The 26181-nt window shown below is 34.3% G+C and overlaps 1 protein-coding gene across 1 annotated transcript in view; it reads right to left on the bottom strand.

Annotated features, from left to right (window-relative positions):
* THSD7A (thrombospondin type 1 domain containing 7A) overlaps positions 1 to 26181 on the bottom strand; it is a 626307-nt gene that overhangs the window by 76361 nt on the left and 523765 nt on the right. The window contains exons 9-11 of the mRNA XM_033088067.1: positions 19015 to 19209; positions 8542 to 8776; positions 4106 to 4221 (exon numbers count right to left, since the gene is read on the bottom strand). Of these exons, the coding sequence (XP_032943958.1) occupies positions 4106 to 4221; positions 8542 to 8776; positions 19015 to 19209 (546 nt within the window). The remainder of the gene's footprint in view (positions 1 to 4105; positions 4222 to 8541; positions 8777 to 19014; positions 19210 to 26181) is intronic.

Raw genomic sequence — 26181 nt, 5'->3', positions numbered from 1 at the left:
CCAAGAAACTAGTTACGCCACCCTATGCTTGCCCTGGATGTCTTCCATGATCACCTGGACCCACAGCACTATCTACATGCAGAACCCGATTTTCAATTCTCATTCTTTTCCATCCTCTAATCCTTTCACCATCATGCCCATTGGATCTCATGGTTTCTCATCTTCCATCTCTTAGGAAGTTTCTTTCCTAATCTTTGCCAGTGGAAGCTGACTCTACCTAGCCATTTCCTATTCTTTTCTCCTCCCTCTACTTTCAAAAATCTCCCCTGAAGCTCCTGTTATCAACTTTACTATCAGTTATCCACCCTGTAGCAGTCATCTACCAACACTTAATTAATTAATGGCTTTAGAATGTCCCTCACTGTAATCCTTTCTTTTCCTACCCCTGTTACCACTTTGGTGGCTTTGGTATCCAGGTGGTTATTATATCCAAGGCACTGGACTCCATGTTATTGTACTTCCTCATCTCCGATGACATTTTCCTGCACCTCACATCAATTACTAGTTCTTCTGTTTATCTTGTGATGTTATTATCATCAGTCATCTTGAAACATCTTACTTTCTGATCATTCCTCTAACCTTTCAGTTCATCTACTTTAGTTTTCATCTTACTAAAATTCTCCAAACTCATTTAAAACTGTCAATTAAACTTCCCTATCACTTTTTTAGTATCTTTTATTCCCTTCGTGACCTCATCTCCATCCTAGCATAACTTAGATTTCATACTCCATCATTATTACAAGTACTCATTTGAAAACACCCTTGACTCCCTGTTCCTCTCCCGTTCTTGTACTTTCCTAGAAAAGTCCCAAACTCAACCAAAACCAACTATTTTCCTATACTTTTCCTGCACTCAGGCAGTTGAACATGGCTGGAGAAACACTTGCAACTGTGTTGAGCAATCCCTTTATAAAGACACGACTAAATGGGCACTCCGTGCTCTCTAGAAACTCTACTACACATTACTAACTTGCCCACCTTTGCACTCTCCAAAATGATTGTACATCTTCTTCTCTTTCCTCAGCACCCCTTAACCTTTTCCTTGATCCTTCATATTCACTGAGAAATTAGAATAATCATTAAATGCCTTACCTATCTTGTTCAACCAGAATGGACATTGGTTTCTTTGTTTACTGCTCTGTCGTTTATATTTAAAATTATGCCAGGAACATTATAGTTACTTGAAAAAGTATTGTAGAATGAAAAAAGCTAATGATTGCTTAAAATGGTTTCCACTTTTTTCTTGAACAACACATCTTACCTGTGGTCATCTAAGACTTTTACTGATGCTTTTGATCCTTACTTGGGATTCTCTTGTGTTCCCTCTTTCAAAAAGATCTCTTCTACCATCTTTTCAACAAGATTTTCCTTAATATTTGCTCCCAAAATGGTTTTCCTTTCCCTTTCCTAGAGCTCATTTTGTTTTACTACTAAATCTTATTACTGAAATACATTATCTGATTTATGGAGAAGAGTTCTATAGTTTAAGTGAGATTCAAAGCTTCCTTGGGGGCGGCTGGATGGCTCAGTTAGTTAGAGCGCGAGCTCTGAACAACAGGGTTGCCGGCTCGATTCCCACATGGGCCAGTGAGCTGTGCCCTCCACAACTAGATTGAAGACAACAGAGCTGCTGCTGAGCTTTCGGAGGGGTGGCCAGATGGATGACTCAGCTGGTTAGAGCATGAGCTCTCAACAATAAGGTTGACAATTCAATTCCTACATGGGATGGTGGGCTGCACTCCCTGCAACTAAAGACTGAAAATGGTGACTGGACTTGGAGCTGAGCTGCACCCTCCCAAACTAGAGTGAAGGACAATGACTTGGAGCTGATGGGCCCTGGAGAAACTCACTGTTCCCCAATATTCCCCAATCAAAAAAAAAAAAAAAAGCCTTCCGTGAAGTCAAGGACTGTGTCAACTCCACAGAGCCATCGATGTGTTAGTTATATAAAGGAATCAATCAATAAAAAAAATTCAGTAAGTATTTATGCATATGTTACAGATGAGTACTAATTAACACATACAAAGCATTCACGATCTATTTGTTCCTTCTTCTATCTGCTAATTTTTTTAAGTGCCTTATATAAGTTATCACAGTTGTCACATAAATTTTTAAAAATTTCATAATTGGTCAAACAGAGAAGAGTAAATTTCTTAGTACTATAAAAATCATCAGCAGAGATCAATGAAAAATCATGTTATTAGATTTTCATTTTTTTTTTAAGAGTAAGTTACATCTATTGTCTTCTTTCCTTTCCTCATATAACACATACTAAGATCACAAGTACATTTTAAAGACTTAACGAAAAAAAATTCATAGGCTACTAAACTGGTTCCTAATTCCTGGATACATTCCAGTATCCAAATTATTCTCAAATGAAGGTCTAAAGAAATGAGAAAATTATACCTGATTCCTCATTTTCATGAGTGACTACCTAAGAATCAATTTAATGGAATCTTTCTCTCTCTCTCTCTCTCTCTTTCTTTCTCTCTCTCTCTCCCTCTCTCTCTCTTTTTCTTTCTTTTTAAATTTTACTTCCTTGAAATACTTTTGACCAAATCAACTTTTATTTTAAAATACTTTACGCAATATAAGGAAATAACCAATTTATTAAAAGGCAAAGTTTTTTCCCCATTTTCAAAAGCTTCACTTAAAAATGTTAAATTTGTCGGACTGTTATCATACAGATATAAATGTAACTTCATATGCTTTGGAGTTATTAGTAAATGGCTTTATCTCATACTAACACAAACATCAAGTATAAAAATATCAAGAATAAAATTTCCAAGCATATGAAGTCCATGTAATAAATAACCTTTTCATTGTAGTGATGAATAACCAACATTTACCAAAGAAATATTAACCTGCTAGAAAGTACAATTCTATTGCTGATTATGACCAAAGCAAAGGACATCATGTTAACTTTTAAGAAAATAAAGGGATAAGAAAAATAAAAGTCAGGAAAAAATGTCAGAAATGATATCTCTTTGTTAGTAAGATTAATGCCATTAACATTTTTTTAAAGTTAATGCAAACTCCTTTTGACCCAAAAGCTTGTTAGATGTCTTAAAAGACTTTTAAAATCAAAATTTTCTATTCTTGTTTACCTTGTGGTTTAATTTTATTTGATACTACAATGGTACTTAAACTAAAAAAAGGATAAAAACAGAACTCATTTCTCAGCTATAAAAAATTACAATCACATTGTAAAAAATTCCATTATTAAATTTATAATCTCATATATCTTAAGGATTTAAATAATTTCTGGCAACTTAAAATAGTTGTTAAAATTGAAGTTGATTCTTAATTGAATCTCTAATTAAAGTCAAGGAGCATAAATAAAAAAAAGCATAAAAGGAATTTAAGAAAAACTATCTGTATTTTTTTGGAGAGTAAAATAAAAAATAGGAGACAGTGACATTTGTGACATGAAGAGAAAATTTACTCAGTTATTGCATAAATCACTTGGAAGTTGTTGATACCTTTCTCAGTAGACATGACAAACGACCTGATCCTTGAGGGTAAAGAATTATCAAAGTATTTGCTATGATATTAAAGAGTCTATGTCTGTGAGTAATAAAAGGAACACAAAACCAAAATGAGAACAAATGCTCATCTTGTAAATGCCTCATGGCAAGTTAAGAGTTGGCAGAGGTAGAATTTGACCATTTTTCTCTTTCCTTTATTCCTATCCTGGGTCACATAATTGAATCTGTAGTGAATCTGCTCCCATGGCTATTTCTTGCTATCAAGTAGGTTGGAAGCCATGAGTCCTAATAAGATTACTTTACACTCTTTCTGAAATATATAAGGCCACTGTACATTCTTTTATAATTAATGTTAAAGGAAGCATTAATAACGTCTAGAATTCTTTCACTTTGTTCTATTATCGTTAAGTTTTAAGTCAGTTTTGGCATAAAACTCATTTGTTTGGTCCTCTAAAGCTGTATTATTTTTCAGAAGGAAACCAAAATTTTATGGCATGTATGCCACCCCATGGTTACACAGCCCCATGTAGGAATCACAAATACTGCTCAGTCAGAATTTGGGGGTCCCGGAGAATGGTTCTTTAAGTGAGGAGCATTCAGAACGCTTCAGGTCGTACCTTCTTTACATGAGGAAGGGCATGATGTCCAGTCACTATATGGTGTCACGATACAGTCCTTCCTACAAGGAAGCAGACAGGGCCTCACTGTTTCAGGCCGAAGACTTTCAGGACACCTAGAAAAAGCAAAAGAAAGTTACTAGGCCTCTTTAGTCATCCAGAAAACCAAGTAATTTAATACTTTTAGGATTTTCGTTGCTAAAATTGCTAAATAGTCACCAGTTTGTATTATTTCACTTCCAAGAGCATGGCTTTTGACAAGAAATATACAACTAAATTAATTTTTCCAAACTGGACCTCAATAAAACTTCTCAAAGCAGGATGTATAATAAAAGTATTATGCTGTCTAGAACAAAATGCAATAATTATACCTTATCCCCTTATAATAATCTCTTCCTTAATAAATTTGTATTTTCTAACATGTTTTCAAGAAATTTGTGGAAATTCAAATTAACAATTTAAGGACTCAATTCTACATCTTTGTGTAACTAAGTAAGCTTATTGCTGATTATAAATTTTCAGATTATTCTGAACTTGATTTTTACAAAATATGTACAGCACAAAATAAATTTATAATGGAGTATAGTCCATACACAGTACATGCTTAAAAAAGAGTTGTATTTACAGCAACATATTTCATAATAATAAGTAAAATAATAAAAGTGTAGAGGTCATTATGATACAGTTTTTGCTTTATTCCAGGTTTCATTTAATGTCTCTATTTTCTATCTTCCATTATGTTCCTAGTTTCAAATTATGGAATTTTAAATATTTTAAATGTTATAATATTTTTTGGAACAAAAAGTGAATTTAAATAAAACAAAGATAGTTAATAGTAACTTAAAGAAAATAAAACACTGTGCCCTTGACACAAATTATGGTAAAATTAAGTTATTTTAAGTTATTTACATATTTAAGTTATTTAATTAAGTTTTTTTACAATATAGCAACATATATTATTTATTAGGAACACAAGAGAAAAATAATGACAAAACACTGAAACGTCTTACATTATATAAGATTTTCACTTCCTAAAAGATAATTTTAGGGAGCTGATAGGTAAATTTTAAATAGATTGCTTTGTTTATTGTGTACTTATTATAGTTTTTTAATTTCCCAGTTCTTCTCTACATCGTCACAATCTGGTTATACTATTGCTAGTGGTCAAATGTTGGACATGAGCATAAAGACTGGAAGAAGACATACATTAGGACAACAAAATATAATAATTCATGTAACTAAAAGTAACTTAAAGTTCAGATTCCTAGAAAACAATCTTTTGAGGTCATATAAATCTCCAAGAGGCTAAAAGGCAGTGAAGAAACAAACCAAACAACAAATAAATCTGTTAAAGGAATAACTTGACAAATTAGTGAAATATGGGATTTAAAAATACTCCCCATGAGAGAAGTCAAATTTTTTGTAGGTCAAGATAAATTGTGGTTTAACAAGTAAGTTAATCAGGTTTTCAGAATTGAACTATGAGTGAAATAAAACATCATTAATCTCTTTCCTATAATTTCTTTACAGCAGCTTGCTGATGCTTCATTTTTGATATATCTTGTATTTTCATCATTTATTCACATGTTCTATCTCATCCGTAAATACTATGTTCTATTCAATTACAGATACATGCTTTCCTCTCTCACTCTATACAATACTAAAGTTCATTCAGAAGTGGATTTAAAAGACATATTGGATTTAACATTTCAAAAAGAAATAATCTCCATGGTTTATGTTGCAAATAAGCTTGTATTTTCTTAATTGCTATGACTACTCAAAGTCATGAATGACAATGAAATTTAGATGTGAATCACAGAAGTTAAAGTATTGTTATAAATGAGATTATAAATCACTGGAATTATCATTTAACCTTCACTCTTGACCAGGAAACATTATGTGGCAAAACCTCACATAAAATCTTGCTAATTCTTTTGGAACTATGGAGCTATCAATAATTATTATTGGAAGCATGTCTTTTCAATGAGGCAATTTTATAACTTTAACCATGGGAGAGCATTACTCAATTGCAAGCTTTTCAAATTTTAGGCCTGAATAAATCAGTAGAATTCACAATGCTATAATTGACAACCTCCAAAATTTTGTTTTAGTTTAGAAATATCCACAGCAAGATACTTGGCTAACTGTGGAGAACAAAATTACTAACAACAAAGCCATTAAATGAACACACAAAGATAAATTATACAGCCTCGATTACATCCAATAAAATAAATTCAGACTTCCTTCAGCGAGGCAATTGGTTCAGTCAACATGCTTCTTTTCTCTTTTGTACTGTTTATATTTAGTGATTGTGGTTTACATCCAGGAATTGATTTACCCCCAAATCTTATTCAAGGTCAAATTAAACAGATATGGTAGGAGTTGAAGTTTGTTACTCAAAGGATAGCTGAGATCAATAACATTGATTTTACCATTGCACAGTAATCTGTTTTATTAAGAGGAGTTTAAAACAAGTTTTCTATTTGCATTTCTGTTTCAAATGCTTGTACTGAAAAGCATTCATTGAATTTAACGTAGCATTTATACATAAGAGCAGTAACATTTTCTTTTGAATTCACACTATTTGCTTACTTTTTCAGAATTTTAAGGGCAAAGTAAATCCATTTAAGTTAACAAATTTATCCTATCCATGTGTCCAGGTCATTGAATAAAGGCTGCAAGGGCAAAGCACATTTTTAATGGATTATTGTGGTGGTCCATCATGGGCTTTATGACACCATCCCTATTGAATGATTTAATGACATTAATCCAGCAGGCTTTTTCACACAGAGGCTTCTACACATGTACATCCACTGCTCAGCACAATATTGTAGTTTGCATAATTGAGGAAAATATCAACATCAACATTTGAAATGTGATTAATTGTAAGACAGGAACAGAGTGAGCTTACTTGCAGAAGCTCAGCACGATAACCCTCTGTCCTGGACCATGCCAGGTCGGTAAGGTTATTATTAATACTTTGCAATGACTATTCCTACCTCTGTGCTTATCGCAGAAAGACCCAGAATATTCCAGGACTGGAGACATCTGCTCCTGCTGTTATTGCTATTGAATTTTAATATACTGCCCATTAATTTCCTTTGTTAGAGTCATCACAATTTCAGCATTACTTTCTATCAAAATGCTGGTTTGGGGCTATCTATTACGCATGTGGAATAGTTTCTCAATTTACTCAAGTCTTTTTGCCATATGTTTTCTAATATGTTTCCTAATTTCAAACCATATAAACAAAGTATGTGGCAAAATTTCCCTAATGTCTGGAATGCTGTCCAGGTAAAAACAACTCATAATGGGATTCTTATTTATTCTCTGGGGTTTTCCATACAGCAGGTACAGTATTATCATTTCCCTGAAACACTAAGAAGTATCTCAAATTTCTGAGAGAAAATAACAATTTCTAAGATTTACGGAGTAATTACATTAATTTTTTCCATTAAGTCCTTTCAATAAACTGAAAACTGAGGCCAGCATCAGTTAAATAGCATGCTTATGATCACACATAGTATTTAAGCAGTTGGCCAAGTAATTGGAAATTATGAGGCCATTTTCATATTAATGCAAACTTGACTGGTTTTACTTCTAATGTTTCACATGGCTGAAATGACTTGAATTTTAAAAGATATGCAGTCTAAATCTCAAAAGATAAAGAAGTTTCTTTCCCCTGTAAAGGATTACATTTTTATAGCTGATTTATTGATTTTCTCTAAGAATGATTAGCCTAGTTACGTCATGACTTGTTTTTGTTTTTGTTTCTCACAATGCACATGCACTACGCTAACTCTCTAGTTCTTTGTCCTCCCCTCTGGCAAACTGTTTGCTGCGTTATCACACTATTCGTAACCACGATAAGAAACTGATGGTGTTTTCTACTTGTAACACTCATTCTATCCCAAGGCTCTCTCTTGGAAGTAAATAGCTTATTCGTTTAACGATTAAAAGATGTAATAAGTTCAGCCTCAGTATTTTTGACATAATATTTGCTAGGGGAAATGAAAGGCAGATCATAGAAGGCCCAATTAAACTAGGCTGGCAGCCTCCATAGCCTACGGGTAGATAGGCGGCCATGGATGACCTAACTGCCAGGACTCCGTACACCATCATTATTGATCTGCCAGGCTGAGAGCCAGCACTTCTTTTATTGCCTCACTAGCTTAATAAAAGCAGAAAGTGCTACTATAAAACTGAAAGTAGGTATCACATAGAAAAGTTTCCACAGAATTTATGGATCCCAGGCCCAAGACCCTGAAGCTGTTGTAACTTTACCCATGGCTGACATTCAAAACAAACAAATCTTACTCTTGAGGACAGGTGTGACAAGCATCAGAATGTTCCATTTCAGGAAGCAAAGGAAGCCTGAGCCAACCCCCTGCATGGCTGGCCCACAGGATTTACCGCTGATGTGCGTTAGCCCTTACTTTTTGGGTCCTACTTGGCCAACATTGACCCGCACACAGATGACTTTTCTCGTCTGCATGCCGACAGAGCAAGAGGCCTCCCCGTTCCACGTTGTAGTGGTGTTGAAGGATGATACTGAGGTGTCCTCAATGCACTGGCCCCAGGGACCGGTTTGCCAGTGGTACACAGTACAGGCATGCTCGTTACAGCTGCGCACCTCTTGCAAAGCACTGGTATTTGGACAGTGAGCTCCACCTGTAACAATGGACAACATTAGCAGATGAGATACGGTGCCAAGAGAAACCTTATCATTCTCTGTTTCTTGAAATTAACAATGATAGCTGCCATTTATCAGCACATAGCATGTGACCAGCACATTGCTAGAAAGGAAGGCAAATTACATATTAATCTTACATCACTTGGTGTGGTCTGGCTTTAAACTTAAAGTATGTGGTGCACATGAAATGTGTTTTGGGAGCTATGGAGCACCTCAGAGAGAGAGGCCATTGTTCTCCAGAGATGCTGAAAATGAGGTACAAATGAAGTCTATGTGATTGCTAACCAGGAGAAACATGGGCATTAAGACTCTGTGGATGGAGAAACCCACTGTGTTTTCAGATGTTATCCCCCAAATTGGAAGTCTTAATTACAGGTTTTAAATTGCTACTTATTTTAATGTATCAGGCTTTAGGGTGATTAGAAATAGGGTTTTAAAGTCTATTGATACTGTTTGATCTTCCATAGCACTCCTGGAAAAGTCATGTAGTAATATTCTATTTCTTCAAACCTAAAATGTCATTTGCTGTGAGATATACCGTCACCATATGTATCCCAAAGAAAGATAAATGGCTGTAAATTAAACTACAATACAGTGTTTTCTTATCAACTCTATTTTGTATTGTTTGCTTATTAAAATAGCTTTGTGTGACTTACATAGTTTTTTAAAAATACATATGTCACTCTCTTGTACACATTAAAAAGGAAGATATTCCTAAAAGTTCTTTACATTCAGAGTTTAAATCTTTCGAATCACTTTTAACTCAAACTCATCAAAGTTTGTGTTCTCTTACACAGGATCATCTCTGTGTCATCAAAAATGTTGATGATGCAGGATTAAAAAAAGAGTGCTTACCTGTTGTCTCCAGGGTTTTCTTTCAGGATACTGGTACCTATATCTAAGTTTTGATGCTATTGCTTTCTTAATTGCACCAGATGACATCAGCGAAAAGTTTCACCAGGTAACTGAGGAAGAGTTTATTTTCCTTCCTCAAATGGTCCTTACTTGTTTTTGTTTGTCTGTTTTGGGCAGAACTATCACAGATTGCTATTGCCACCAGGAATAACAACAAAATTCATGTGTACTATCAGTGACAACTATGTTATAACTGTTGCTTGGCTAGCAGTTACAGTGGTTTTAAAATGCATCCACTGTAAGATGCAGTAATTATAGAGATGGTAAAGGATAAAACAGATGTGTCTTCTAGTCAATAAAATATGCTGTGGAGTTTTCATTATGGAACGCTTTTTATGTGCTAGCACCATTATAAGTACTTTGTAGGTGCGATCTCATTTTATACGCACAACTACCTTACAAGTTAAAAATGATAAAATAGATGAGTCCATACAGCTTAAATGAGGTCACAGGAAGAGCTAGGAGTTTACAGAGTCCAGTTTTTAACACTATTCTATTTATAATGCCAATTATGAAAGCAAAAAAAGCTTTATACTGTTAAAAGCAGAGTGTTGGAGGATGTTATTGCTTGCTTTATTGACAATTTGATCTACTCAAACTTATGTAGACTCTGGATTTCATCTTAGGAACAGAAAATAATTGGTTGTTAATATGGAATGGTGTTATCATCACAAATATTTGTGATAGTAAATGCAGGAAATATTGAATGTAGCAAGAGGTGGGTTTTAGATATTAGGAAATAAAGTTTTAAAAGGTTAAAAATAAATAACAAAAGGTGACCCAATACCTAGTGACTCTAAAATGGAAGATGACCCCAAAAGTTTGAGATTTAGGTAAAAGTCATAAACAAAACCACAAATCTACACCCTGAGCTGATCTCTAGGTATCGTTTCACTTATGATTAGGGATATCCCTTTATTCAGCATATAAATTAGTAAGAATTTAACTGCAATTTAGAATCATTTATTCAGTGTTGAAGATGGGATCAACATCAGAATAACTTGCATTAAACAGCATTTCATTCATGCCCCCTTATTCATGAAGGTGAAAACATCTGTCACCGTTTATGTCCTCTCCTCCATCACACAGCTCACTGACTCTGGCAGCTTCTGAAAAGAAGTTTAGGATTCGAATAGGAACAAATCCTAAAACATACTAATTGGATTGGGGAGAAGTAAATGAGTGCTCTTATAACCCATTCCCCGAGGCTCTAGATTTATTCAGTCTTATCTCTCAGACAAATACATGTTAATTACACACACACACACACACACACACACACACACACACACACAGACACACACAGAGGGTGCCAAAAAGAGTATACACATTTTAAGAAAGGAAAAAATGGTATTAAAATTACGCTAATGGTAATCACTTTGAGCACCTCTTGCAATTGCAGAAGTCATACTAAGTGACTTGTATTCATCTTTTGTTGTTGGTATATATTGAGTATTACAATTTTAATACCTTTTTTTCCTTTCTTAAAACGTGTATACTTTTTTTTTGGTCTCTGTCTCTGTCTCTGTGTCTCTCTCCGTCTCTGTCTCTCTCTGTCTCTGTCTCTCTCTCTCTATATATATATATTTAATTTTCCTATTAAATTGTTATATGTTATATTTAATATATTAAATATATATATGTTGTAGTTAATTTTCCATCTCTCTCTATATATAACCATTTAAATCATACTGTTATATTTAATAGGAAAATTACTGATCTACAAAATAATGCACTTCTTTACATACCTCAAAATATGTATCCTATTTAAACTGTGATTTTAAAACTGAATTGTTTTTCATGTTGGAATTAACTGGTTGGCTCTGGAAAATAATGGTAAGAACAAACGTTCTACAACATCAGCATAACGTGTCGAGGAACTGCAAAATAGCTGCTAAGTTTACAGATATAAAGGCTGTTTATTGTCTTGGTCCAATCCACAGTAAAGCTACATCAGCAGGTTGGTGCTGATGTTGGGATACTTGAATGGATAAGCCCCAATGTGGTCTTAATTATAACAATGATGCGGCAATTTCGAAAATATGGCTTGGAAGAATCAGTCATTGCAGCACTGTCATGTTGCTTTGGGAATGATTTTATGGTAGAAAAATTGATAGACATAATATGGAATTTATTTATTATTTATGGGCAGATCTAATTCCAGACATCTGTGAATATTTCCGTAATACTGGTAAAATTATAAAATGTTACCCATGACAAAATTAGTGATAAGTATATTTTTAAAAAATCTTCATACATAAAAATATATACTTCGTACTAATGTGACTATTTAGGCTTTCTATCATTCCATCAAAAGGAAATATTTTATAATACTTTGATGAAATTCTGCCAAATAAATAAACTTCCATGCTTATATAAAAATATCAAATGCTATATGAAACCTGTCTCTTAGAAATCAAAAAATGACTTTTTCTTCCCTCATCAAGTCCATAAAAATTTTGTGAGGATACATTTGAACAGACCTATGGTGTTTCTGGTTCTGGCACTAAAATTCTCACAATTTAGATGGCAGATTGGAAAAAAACAACAACAAAAAAACTGTTCAAAACATTAATTGGATATGTGTGTATGCAATGTTTATGTCTGATGAGTCAAAGGATTAAAAATAATTCCTGCTACTCTCAAGGATCTTATAATGCAGCGGGGAAAAGTAGTAGGTGGGATAAGATAAATATACAAATGAGTATAATTCTAGGTAGAACATACGAATTATGTTAAAAGAGGTTTTAGGATAATTGAGATTCAAAATTGTCAGATGCCATTAATTTCGGGGTCCTGAAAAACATGTTCTGGTAGGAGGCATTGAGATGAGTTTTGAAGTAGGATTTTGACAAGCAGAATTCTTGAAGGGCAAGAAGGAAGGGAGAGTTTTATCTAAACAGCAGAAAAAATAAATAAAAGCAAAGGCATGTAGGGAGGTATGACCTTGGGAATTAGCAATATTGATGCGGTCAATGGGAGTGCAGAGTTCACACAGGGAAGTAACTGGCAAGGAGGAGAAGAAAGGGGACTGCGCTTATGTTAAGAAGAGACTTTCGTGTACAGTGAATTACAGTTTTAAGATGCTTGCTTGTAACGGCCTGCTGTTGCGGCCCTAGTCCTCTTGATAGCAGACCACTGCTGGGTGAAAAACACGTTGGCAATGCCAAGGTTTCAGGAATTGAATCGGAAGAGCATGAGCCACACACAGAGAACCTTAGGAGATTCTGCTGAAGGCCTCCTCCCCTTCTCTCGCTTCCCTTCCTTGCTGAAAGAGGTAGAAACCTTCCCACTATGGAATCTGCATCAATCCTGCCTAGTGGTCAGGTAGGGACAGACTGAAGCACAACTTCTTTTTCAAAGTGGGAAGATGAGGAAGAGATAGTAGTCACTTAGAAGTCAGAGTTATGTGTGTATATACACATATAATGCTTCCTGGGTTCTTCAATTTCCTCTATGAAACAGAAGTGCTCCCTGGCTCTTAAGATTAAACTCATTTAGCTGTAAAAACTGGACAAGTTTAATATAGAAACGTTCCTCTCCTCAATGATTTATCCTATAAAATTTTTGAAGATGCCTAATTATTTGAGACAAAATTGGCATAATTTGATTTCAATTTGCATCTATGCTCTTCATGTATAAAGCAGGTGTAAAGGCACACTAAAATTTGGCTGACAAAATTATACCACCAGGTTATTCTGAACTTTGCAAAAATAAACACTCTCTCATTTCTTGCTCTGGGGTGAATAATAATTAACTACGTAATGAGAATTAACAGAAGCTGTCATACTCAATGAAAAACAATTTGAAAATCATTTTTCCTTTGTAAATCAGCTTTGTTAAGGATCTGCAACACGGGTTCAAAAATTAAAGATGTTATAAATCTAACATAAGTTTTTAATTTTTCATTCAAATTCAACCTATTACTATTTATATTAAAAATACACAAGACTTAAGCGTTTAGAGATTGCTTCGTTCTAGGATTTCCAGCACAATTTAGAGTAGCTTTTGAGACTCCTCCTACAGCTTATACAATACAAGGAAGATTTTTTTTTTTTACCTCAAGGTAACATACAATGTTAAAAAACAAATTACCAATTTTATTTAACAAGAAGTCAAAGTTTAGGAATATACACACACATACACACATACACATACACACACACTCAATTTTAGTTTTTAATTAAAAAAAGAAATTATTTTACTTTCTCCAGTATATTAACTATCTCCAGTTGCTACTATTTGTGATTTGGTTTCCAAATGATAACAATTCAATAAGAAACATTTTATAACAATTTTTATGTATTGCTGATAATAGACTATATAATGTTACTCAAAACTGTATGAAAAGCATTTATATTCAAATCATATTTATTCTATTATTTTTTTATGTTTTAATTTTGGACCAACCTCAAAATTACAGGAAAATTAAAAGTATATTATCACTAATTTTTTCCCTGAACCATTTGGAAGAAGTTGTTGCATGATGCTTCATTACTTAAGTACTTTAGTGTGTATTTCCTGTAATCAAGGCCATTTTCTGACACTTAAGCACGTTCAAGATCAGAAAATCAGGAAATTGACACTGACACATTATCATCTAATCCTCAAATCCATTCAAGTTTTCCAACTGCCCAAAAATGTCATTTTTAAAACAAAAGGATCTAGTTCAGAATCTAGTGTTGCATTTAGATGTCATGTATTGTTAGTCTCCTTCAATCTGGAACAGTTCTTAGTCTTCCCTTAATTTCCATAATTTAGACACTTTTGAAGAATAAAGGCCAGTTATTTTGTACAATGTCTTTCAATTAGGGTCTGTCAAACGTTTTCTCATGATTAGATTCTACAATATGCATCATTGACAGAGATATCACAGAAGTGATGTCATGTTCTCATTGCATCACATGGGGAACACGTGATTTCTATTTGCTCTGTTACCAATGATGTAACCTTCGATCACTGGATTCAGGTGGCATCTGTCATAGTTCTCCATTAGAGAGATAGTTGAGACTGTAATTATAATTCTCTTTATCAGATATTCAATTAACACTTTCATTTATTTATTTATATCAAATATGGCTCCATGGTTTCCTATTTTATCTAATTGGTTATAATCTCTATTACTACTATTTTGGCCTTCCAATTGATCCCATATGTGGCGGGTGGAAGACCCTTCAAGCTAGCTTCTGTGACCTTCTGCGTGCTCTCGTCTTCCTTTCTTTCTTTCTGGCACAAGGCCTTCTAGGTACGTCTTATACTTTTCCTATTCCAGCCCTGGAATCAGCCATGGTTCCAAGGAGCCTTGGTTCCTTTTTTTGGAAAGTGGTACTAGAAACCAAGATCTGAGCACTGTGTGCACTTATTGCTATTGAAATCTTGCTGCTCTCAGGTCTTTTCAAAGGACGTAGTTAATATATGTATATGTATTATACAGATAATACTTATACTTACACATATACTTACATTTGGGGATGCCAAAAAAATATATACACATGACTTGTATCCATCTTTTGTTATCTGTATATATTAGTTACAATTTTAATACAGTTTTTTCCTTTCTAAAATGTATATACTTATTTTGGCACCCTTTGTATTTAATTCTATATCCATCTTTATGAATCGAACACAGTGAATTCCCATTGATAACTTTCAATTCCAATATAATATAACAGGGTGTATTCTAGTTTTCTTTCTTAACATAATAGTAACTCCCTTCTCCAGCAATAGAAACTCGACTCCTATTATTTTTAATACATGTGCTTATTTGGTCACCCCCCGACCCCCATGAGCACTACCAGTCTCTCACTGCCATCTCCACTGCTGTACCCACAAGATATCTTCATCACTCTGCCCATGTTCTGACACCCTGCATGAGGCTACCCCACATTACAGAAACCCTTCTCAACCCCTGCCTGGCTCCAACGCTCCACACTGGCTGGCTGCCACAATGATGGGATTGTCTCTTCACCCTGCCTGTGCTATGACATCCTGCTTCTACCCTCGTATACAATCCTTGTGCCTCTTGTTGCTTAGCCTATTCGGTGTCTCTGACTTTCATGCCAGGCCACCCTCTTTTCACTGGGAATGCCCTTCTCACCCAGCCTGGGCTCTGACAACCCACTCTGGACTATTGCCAACCCTTCACCTGCTGGCACAGATATTTAACTGCTTGGCTCCGACTAATGGCTTTTTAGATAAATTTGTTCAGGAAGGGAGAGAAAAAGCCTACAAAGGAAAGGGAGGGAAGAAAAGGGAAAGGAAAGGGGAAAGAAAGAAGTATAGTGTGAGGAAGAGCAAGTGCTATTCTATTATTTTATCATTTATTTAACAGGAACAAAGAAATGATCAATACAAGTCATAACATTTCAACAATGGAGAGAGGCCTAGTTCATTTATTAAATTAGGGCCATATGGAATAGTCCTTTATAATCTATCTATGGATATAGACAGATGATGAGATAGAGACAGAGACAGAGATAGAGATGTGATAGAGATAGATACAGATATAGAAACAGACACACATATACACAAAAACGCTCAATAAGAAGACTGAGTAAACCAGGGGAAGGCTGGTAACCAGCACTCTTCTCCTTCTAGCTCACAATAGGGTTATATTACCCCTCACCCTGCACTCTGCTTGAAGCTAGGTTCAACTTCAAGTCATGATTGTATGACTTTCTTTGACAATGGAATATCATTGGCAATGACATAAATCACTTCTGGATGGTAGAATTTAATGCTGATGCTTTTAAATCAGCAGACAGACTCTTCCATTATCATCTTCCATTAGCATGGGGATTATGAAGTAGGTCTTTACATGGAGGTGCAATGCTAAAACATTTGATGGCAGACAGACTGTCCTGAAGAGTTACCCAACATTAGCAAAGTTCCCATAAGGAAGAAATAATTGTTCTTTTAAGTTGCTGAACTTCTGAGCTGTCTGTAACAAAACTTAAACTGTCCTTATTAATATAAGAGGGTATGTAATCTTCATTTAACGTTTAATGGTAAAGTTCTGGCTGAGATAAACAAAAGTATAGGGTACAGCATTTATTTTGTAAATCCAATAAATACTTTGCATATGAGTCTGAAAGTTATTTCACCATAAAATCGTATAATTGCACATCAAAAAAACTCAATATGTAATTTTTCCAATGTAATCTTTTTCCATTAGGTTATGACAGTAATTTTCTGATCCACAGAAAATTAAAAACATTTATGAGACATACAAAACACTAATTCTTGGGGAATTATAGAAAAAACTAATTTTATATAGAATTATAGTTACCTAATTGCAGGGAAACATATTTGAAACTTTGTGCAAATATAGTCCTAAACCATTTTTAAAATAGCTAGGAATTATGAGAGGTTTATTTTGAGGAACAGAAAATATGTGCAAGTGTCCAGCAAATAATAGATATTAAATAAGTATGAATTTTTGTAAGACAGACTCTTCCTTAAATATCTCATATAATTACACCAATTTTTGTAACTGTTATTACCAAAGACAAATAGAAGCAGATTTCCCATTGACAGTTTCCATTAAGGTTTCCAATTAAAATTATGTTTTGAATTCATGCCTTTATGATTTACTATATAAACATCTATAATTTTCCAGCATGGCTTGCTTATGGTCGCTACTAGACTTAATTAAAAATTATTGAAGTCTCACCTTGTCAAACTAAGTGGATGATACATATCAAAGAGCAATCATAAATTTCTGCCTTTAAAGCATTTCATGACCTTTCAGTGTGAAGCATCATGTCTGTAGAAATAATGATCTGGTGAGTTCTGCAAGCATGGCAAAAATCTCTGCCATGTGACTTACAGGGTGGAAAGTCAGTCATTACTAGTCACACAGAAAGTGTCTGCAGAGTAAAATGGATTTATAGGAAGCAGGGTGACCACAGATGCAATTTTAATGAAGTTCAAGACATAATATGAGCTGATAGAGGTTGAAGTCTGAATATAATCTATACAAGGTTAGAGTTATTGTTTGACAACACAAGGTATATAATTTTCTCTCTAAAAGCTTCCATATTTCGATTAGGGCCACAAATACACCGTTTATTTTTGTTTGTTTGTTTGTTTTTTGGTAGCAAATCATTAAATTTATATTAAGGTGACAGAAAAAAGTTCCGTGTACTTTAAAGAAAATTCAAAGTTTTCCCATATATGGACTATTCAGAATACGTTAAAATTTTCTCTGATGTCTTAAGGCAAAGGGAATTACATTTTTGCATAGATATTACATACACAGCAAGTTTGATCAAATAAGAATACTCTAAGGTTTCTATCACTAAAATGTTTTATAAATAGAAAGATGAAACATTCTACCTGAAAATTCCTCCAAAATTGATTACTTGGGGATATACACAGAGAAACACATTCTTATTACAAACATACATTGTTATTTATCATGTGAATGGAGAGAAGGCTCATTCAGCTTGATAATATTTAGATAACATACACCTATATATTCTTGAGACAGAATATGTTTTAACGTGACAGAATTTGATTGACTTCTGTTTTCTTACTCCTGTGTTATTTTCCAGAATGACAAGATAAGTATGACATTGTATCACCTAGTCTCACAGAGGCCAAATTAGCATTTGGATATAAGCTTGAGAGATAATAACCAAGAGCCTTGTATTTCTCGACAATAAAGCTAGCACAAGTAAGTTATGAATATATGACAAAATATGCTTTATGCATCCAATAGGGTGAACTCATGGAAGAGCAACATATTTTAAAAATGAACACAATCTATGTATCAGAATTCTGGATCTCAGAGTTTATGGTCAGAAACCTGAATGGTAGAAAACCCATTTAATTTGTAGTCAAGCAATAGCCATGCTGTTGTTTATTTTTAAATAAACTTCATTATTGAACATATACACCTATTTATGAGAAGACAGAAAGTGATTTCAAGGAGAAAAACTGACTGCTAAAATAAAGAAAAAACAATGAAATATGACATCAAGAGTTTTGGGAGTCATTTTCAGACCTTTTCAAAAGTTTAACGCTTTGACCTGGAAAGGATTTTAATTATTAGGAGGGGAGAAAAGGCAAAGTGAGTTCACTTTTAAAAGTCTTACGCTTTCATTAAAGATCTGTTTTCGAGATTAATTTTGGGGAACAGAAGCAAGTTGCCCAATATGTCAACAGATTTTAAATCTCCTTGGATAGCTGGATTTCTGGAAGGCAATTTTTCTAGAATATCATATTATCCAGGCACGACAAAGAATATGCATACCAACCTCTGAAAGAAACACGTCTCTTCTAAAGCTCACGACCTTACCTTCCTCACCCGCATAGGCCAGAATGGACCGCGCTCGAATCTGTTTCCCTTCTGTGGTTTTCCCTGAGCAGGTGTGTGAGCAGGACGACCACGCAGACCAAGTGCTGAGCACACAGTCCCTTGGGCACGGGGCATAACAGGCCACGGGGATGGGGAAGATGGCATCTCTGCACAGCTGTCTGTCAACTTCTTCTCCTGGGAAAGACATCATCACCGACAATCTTATCATTTCTCAATAAATGTAAAATGAGCAATTGAAATCAGATGCACAGCGAGATAAACTCAGTTATTTCCTTTTTGTTCTTAGTTAAAAATAAAGCCAAAAGTGTGACTGCCTACTACAATCAGATGTGAAAAGATCACACACACACACACACACACACACACACACACAGATATCCATCCCTAAATGATGCTGCATTTAATGTATATGTGTATGTATATATGTATATATGGATATATATGGATATATATATATATCTATTTATCTATCTATCTAATCTAGATATATCTATATATCTCTCTATATACCTATATGTCTATATCTATATCTATCTCTATATATGAAGTTTAGGTGTGTAAATCAAGCACATCGTTAAAAGCATTTACCTGCCCAGTAAGTAATTTTCATACTTAAAATATTACACTTACAATAAGGAGCATCAATGAAATAAGGTCCCCTCTTTATGTCTTGTTGTTGCAGATGAGCCATCATTTACAAATATCCATAGCCTGTGCCATATGTTTTCATGAATCAATTCGTGGTTATCTCTATTTGTAAAAGTAAACTCTCTTGTGTCTCCCAGAAAATTTAATTTTGTGTAATTGACAACCTTCCTTCTTTCATTAAAAAAAAAAAAAGTTCGTTAGAAATAACCAGAAAATGTAAACGATAGGATAACATTATTAAACCAATGTTTAAGGTGGTCCCATTGGGAGAGGAGAAGAATGACAAGGTAAGGAAATGGCAGAAGGAAGATGGTGTCATTTAAAACTCTTCAGTCATTTCCTGTTTCTGTTAAGATAGAGACCAGATTTCTTAAAAGTTTACAATACTTTAAATGACCTGGCTCTTGTTTCCCTTTCTAGCTTCATCTCACTCCACTTCCTCTCTTGTCCTCGAAGCTCTAGAGATTTGCTTTCATTTAGTATTTATTGAATGAACAAAATGAGATATACAAAAGGCTAATTAGAAAGAAAACATTGGTGCCGTTAAAACATGCCAAAGATAACCCCCAAAATTACAAATAAATGACCAAAATAGTGTATGAAAAAAAGTCTGAACTCTGTGACTTAGCTGGTTAATGTTGGGTGCTAAGGAGGTCACTGGAACAAAGTGAAACTACACAAACAATCAAAAATTAATCTGCTGTTTTGCCACAGAATACAACCATAATTCTGGATGAATGTATCAGAAATGTGTGCCTTGGGGCAATAGGCATTCAGGTGATAAAGGGTGACTAACTGTGCCATTCTTCACTTCTATTAGCCAAACAACTCAAAGTTGTTTCTCACTGATGAAAAGTTAGGAGCACCATTTTAATGTACAGTCCTTTATTCATATATTTGAGAAACAAGACAGAAAATCGGAGGTCAATTGGAAATGCTCTAACACATTAATGGCTAGGTGTTTTCAGGGCCTTAAGTCACTGGACAAAACCAGAAGTCAACTGGAATGTACCTAACATGTTAATAGTCACTAGTTTGCAGGCCTTAAATTATTAGGTATGCTCACTAGGAAAACTCACTAAAATGACAATTGTGTCATCCTTATATCATTCATTCTTCCTTACTTACTTGGATCTGCGCGATCGCTTCTTAATTGTTTTTATTGGCTTTAGAGTTTGGCTTATATCCCGGTAAAACAATATGATAGATTGTGGATTTATAGCTATACAGGTATAGTAAAAACCTCATTATAGTGCAAAGCATTTAATATTTTACAGTTGACATAATAATGATGACTATATTTACTACTAAACTTTTTTCTTAGTGCAAGGATGGGCTTGCATATGCCTTATTTCCTTCATTGTTATATTTTATTGTTCCAGCTACTCTCTTTCACGTTCATTTCCAATATTCTGTGGAAAGTGAAGCAAGTCTGGGGCTACAGTTTATAGTCAAGTAGGAATTATATAGTTTTATGTCTTCTCTAATAGTTGCTTAATCATTTCTACTCAGAAAAATTTAATTTATTCTGCAGTAATTGCGAGTGGTGTGCTATTTTATGTGCTATTAGATTAATTTGCATGGCATGAGTGATATATTTCTGTTTCTTGTGTAAACCTAAGGGATGTACAGTTTGGACCTTTCTTGCTTTTTGTTATTCTTTCTTTTTTTCAACCTGTGTCCCATATCTTATGTTTGTTCTTTTTCACTTATCTTCTGCTTGGCCAGGTGTATTTTTCTGTAGGTACATTTCTTCTAGAGTACACCTTAACTCTCTGTGGAGCTGTTAGGACCCACCTTGGATCCATCCTCTAAGAGTTCCTTAAATTTCAGCCTTTACTGCACTGCCCCAAACTTCGCCAGGTGTGACCTTGTCCCTGTTTTCCCCTCTGATTGTTCCCACCACTGTCTTGCATCCAAATGATGACATTTTCTTATAGCCACACAAGGGCTCTTTCCCTATCCGCCTACACACCAATCTCATTATTGCCTCAAAGCCTTTGCATTCTCTCTTTACTTTGTATGAAAATGTCAGATCTTCATACAGCAGACTGCTTCTCAACATTTGGGTTTCAGTTCAATTGTCTCCTTCCTAGAGGACTTTCAATTGACCATACACAATCTCACAATAACTTCATTTGGTTTTCGTTATAGTTTTTAATCACCATTAGAAACTATTTGAATCAATTGTTTGCATGCTTATTGTCTGATCCTACCATTATATTAAAAGCCCAATGAGGGCGTGATTCTTATCTGTCTGGTTCATTATTTTATACCTAGAACAGTGCCTGGCACATAGTAGACACTAAATGATCTTCTGCTAAATAAATGGATTAATAAATTTTAAGCCGTTGTGTCAGGAAACAGAATGTTGGATTAGACAAATATGGGTTTAACTACAGTATTTTTTAAACTGCTACACATTCAAGGGCTCTAGGATTTTGCTAAAATATAATCAATGGACAGGCAGCTTATGCATCAGAAGTTTGCTGGAAATGCAGTCTCTCAGATCCTACTCACTGAGTCATAACTTGCATTTTCAAAAGATTCCTAGGTGATTCATAAGCACATAAAATCTAAGAAGCATTGCCCTAGGATTTTCCTGCCTTTTTCCTCTTGTGGTTTGAATAGAACCAGACTGCCTCTTGAAAGGGCAACAGTATAAAACAAATTCATCTGGATTTCATACCGAACACCATTCATTTCTCTATGGGACTTCCCTTTACATTTCTCTTTATACAGAGTATACTTGGATGAGAACATTCGTTCAATGAATAGTTACTGATTGCCTATCTTTTGTCAGGCACTGTGCTTTGAATATTGTATACCTCATCTCACCTAAGGTCACAATAAAAAATTTTTTGAGGTATAATTGACATGTAACATTAGCTTCAGATAGACAATACAATGGTTCGATATTTGTATGTATTACAAAATGCACAGTAAGTCCAATTAACATCTGTTTCCATTCATAGATACAATCTTTTTTCTTGTGATGAGGATTTCTAAGATTTTCTCTCTTAGCATCTTTCAAATATGCAATACAATATAACTAACTATAGTTACATTGCTGTATAATCCAATCCTTTGACTTACTTATTGTATAACAACCTTCAGACATGGGTGTTTTAATAGCTATTTTTTTCTTTAAAGGATATTGAAGCTCAACAAGTTTAAGTTTACTGTCTCAAATAGTAGAAGTTTGACTAAAGCAGCAGAAATTTGAATTGAATTCTAACCAATTGCCTAATCTCCTTTTCAACTGGTGTGGTGGTCGGGAGAACTCAAGACGCCCAGGAAGTTTATAATGGATGAGTATTTGTCTACAAAAAAGTCAAGAAATGTCACTCTGAGTTGTTTCTCAAGAGACAGTGATGTATGGTCACAGCCACACACTGTCTCAACTACAAAGAGTATGCATTGTTAACATGTGCAGGGTTACATATTTTGGACTACAGCCATTGAACAAAGAGCAACAGATACAGAAATATGAAATCGTTCAGATCTTTCACTTTGCTTTCAATGGATGCTTTAATCAACTCAGCTAATTGACCACTAACTGGAACTATTAGGAGCTGTGTTCTTGTAAACTAAATCTCCAGCATTCCAGGCATCAGTCATCTGGGAAACATTAGAAAAACTAAAGGTGGGTTTATATCTATCACAGGAAACTCCAAAACTTGTCACCTCCAGTTAGTTTCAGAGGCTGCTACTTCTATCTTATTTTTAATATAAAAAGTGACTCTGGAAATAAGGTCTTTATTTATAAGATTGCAGAAAATAATTCCATTCCTCTTCCTCACATTGAAACTCGTTTTGATAGATAAACATTATTTTAATTAGATAAGGACTGTTTTGCATGACATTATTTCGGAGAACATATAGCAGTAAATTAAACATGTGCATATCAAAATATCAGGTTAATTGATTCTCTTTGCATATAGAGAAATGGAAATTTTGCTGCTTAGCACTCTGGAAATTCCACTTTTCCTTATCAGCTGCCTTACTATTAGGATATTTTCAACCACCATATGTCCCCATTATAGAACCATTTGAAACTTTGATTATCTGAGCGTGCATCCCAATGAATCCGGGCAGACACATCCAATTACCATTACAGTGAGTGATGTAGTTTACAACTCGTGCAGGCACAGACCAATGCAACCTATTTTTCTTTTTTCAGTCCTTCTCAGGACATTTCTTAACTAGATTCTGTACATGATGTCATCAACATTTAGAATTCTCCCTATACCAGCCTTTGTGTATTACATATAATATATATTATGTATTACATAATATATTGTGTATTACATATAATTATATATATAATATATATATATATATATATATATATATATATATGGCATGCATCTACCAACATAAAAAGTTTCAAAAACTGCTTTGCATTTATGTAATTTGTTTTTTCCCCCATGAAGCTCTAGGCATTTTAATTAATCCTGCAAAATGTATATTTGACATGAAATATACAACACGGAACTAAATGAGTCAAGCATTATCTACAACTTAAATCTTACATTGAAGTGCGAACTAAAGCATACCTGGTAGTTTAAACACGTGTAATGTTTGTGATACCCTAGACAAAAGGTTGAGAAATAACATGAAAATGCTTGGGTTTATTTATTTTAATGAACTCAAAATGAGATTTAGATAGTTTAAGTTAATGTCTCCCCATTTAACCTCTTTCTTCACAAATACAATTTTAAGAATATATTTTTAATAATTCATCATTGTAATGAACTTAAACATGTATTTTGACATCTTTAAAGAAACCCCCAAATTTCTCCTTGTTAGGCCTATTTTCATGAACACTGCCAAACTCTTTCATGAACTCTTCCAAAATATCTCCTTTCATTCTACTGTGTTTCCTATTATCAAGATAAGAGAAATGAACATCTGTTTGAAGTAATTACACTAAAAAACCATGAAGATTTCCATCGAAATAAAGCAAAATGAGAATTGAGATAAGAGGATAGACTTTTTTTCTTAGTAAAAGTGTATACGGGAAGTTTTTGTATTCATTGTGCTGGAGCTTCAATATAATATAAAATATAAATCTTGGTTTATCAAGATTTTTATGGTTTCCAGGTTTTCATAGCTTAGGACCTGAGTCAAGAACACAACATTAATACATTAAAAATACAGCTAATTGTATTTTAATATCAGACATATATGTATTTAGCACTATTCCCTAAATGCCCCTTGCATTATCCTGATTTCTTTTTAATCATAGAAACGTGCAGATTGTTATGGTTGATTTTTCAGTCACAGTGGTACCATGTGCGGTGTACCTCCAAAAGGCATTGCGAAATTGAAACTCAGCAATGTAATGAAATTGAGACGGAGGTGAGCAGAAAGGAGTAATTAAAGCAGAGAGAAACCAGATACAGAGCCAAGATTTAGTTTTTCTTTAAAACACACTGTTTATAAAGTCTCTGGTATTGTAATTTTGGTATCAGATATCTCTTGCCAGACCTGTACATACTCTACTATCATCCTGAGAAGTATTATTGAGTCATTGATATCTTTTGTATTCATCAGAAATTATCTTAAAAATTCATATTGACTTTTGATAGTGAAAGTTGTTATTTATATATTTACTTATTTATTGAAAATCGATACATATTTTAAAAAAAATTGAGATGGAAAAATCATGGAGTCTCATATTTGCCTGGATTATTCTAGAAAGCATTTTCACTTAAGCATTTCTGTTAAATGAAACTTTATAACAGCTGTAAGATATAAAGGTCCAGAATCACTCTCAGCTTGTTGAAGAAGAAAACTCATGAATTGAGTCTTATAAGTTTCTTCATACCCCTCCTTGAAGAGTAGGTACACATCTCCTCATTTTAAGGGGAAAATTTACAAATCATTTTTAATCCCTGTACTCCTTTGCTATCACAACCAGGTTGTGAGTCTGATTTATTCAAGGTACCAAGTATATCCTGACCTCATGTCCTCTTCTAGACCATGGCACCCTTTCCTCTGGTCTCCTGCTGTATCACTTTCCCTGCAGCCCATCATCCATCCTGACCCCAAGGGTGTGTTTCTAAAATATAAATATGAGCATCACAGTTTCCCCAATACTTAGGATCTGAAGGCCAAATTCCTTACTAGAGCATAGAAAATCTTTATCTTCTGTCATTTCCTCATGTTTTCCCTACATGCTATCCACAGAAAAGCTCTTTGCTTCCCCATGAACTGACATGCTGCTTTCTCACTTGTCTGCCAGTTGCTGTACACTGAGTTCCATGTCTGGTTGACACACCTTTTCCTACATTATCCTCTAGGACTGGATTTTCTTCCTCTGTTAACCTTCTCTGACTTTCTCAAATTGCCCAGATGGAGTTCTGCTCTATCCTCTCCGTTCCCACAGCATTGTAGACATAATACTTTTAAGACTTGTTACGCATATAATTGTCTGTTTACTAACTTTCACCTCCATTAGCCTATGAGAACCTTCTGGCCAGAGATTTTGTC

The sequence above is a fragment of the Rhinolophus ferrumequinum genome, chromosome 20, assembly GCF_004115265.2.
Source record: "Rhinolophus ferrumequinum isolate MPI-CBG mRhiFer1 chromosome 20, mRhiFer1_v1.p, whole genome shotgun sequence".
Classification (NCBI taxonomy): Eukaryota; Metazoa; Chordata; class Mammalia; order Chiroptera; family Rhinolophidae; genus Rhinolophus; species Rhinolophus ferrumequinum.
The sequence above is the reverse complement of the archived record's forward strand: the minus strand, read 5'-3'. Positions and strand labels throughout refer to the sequence as shown.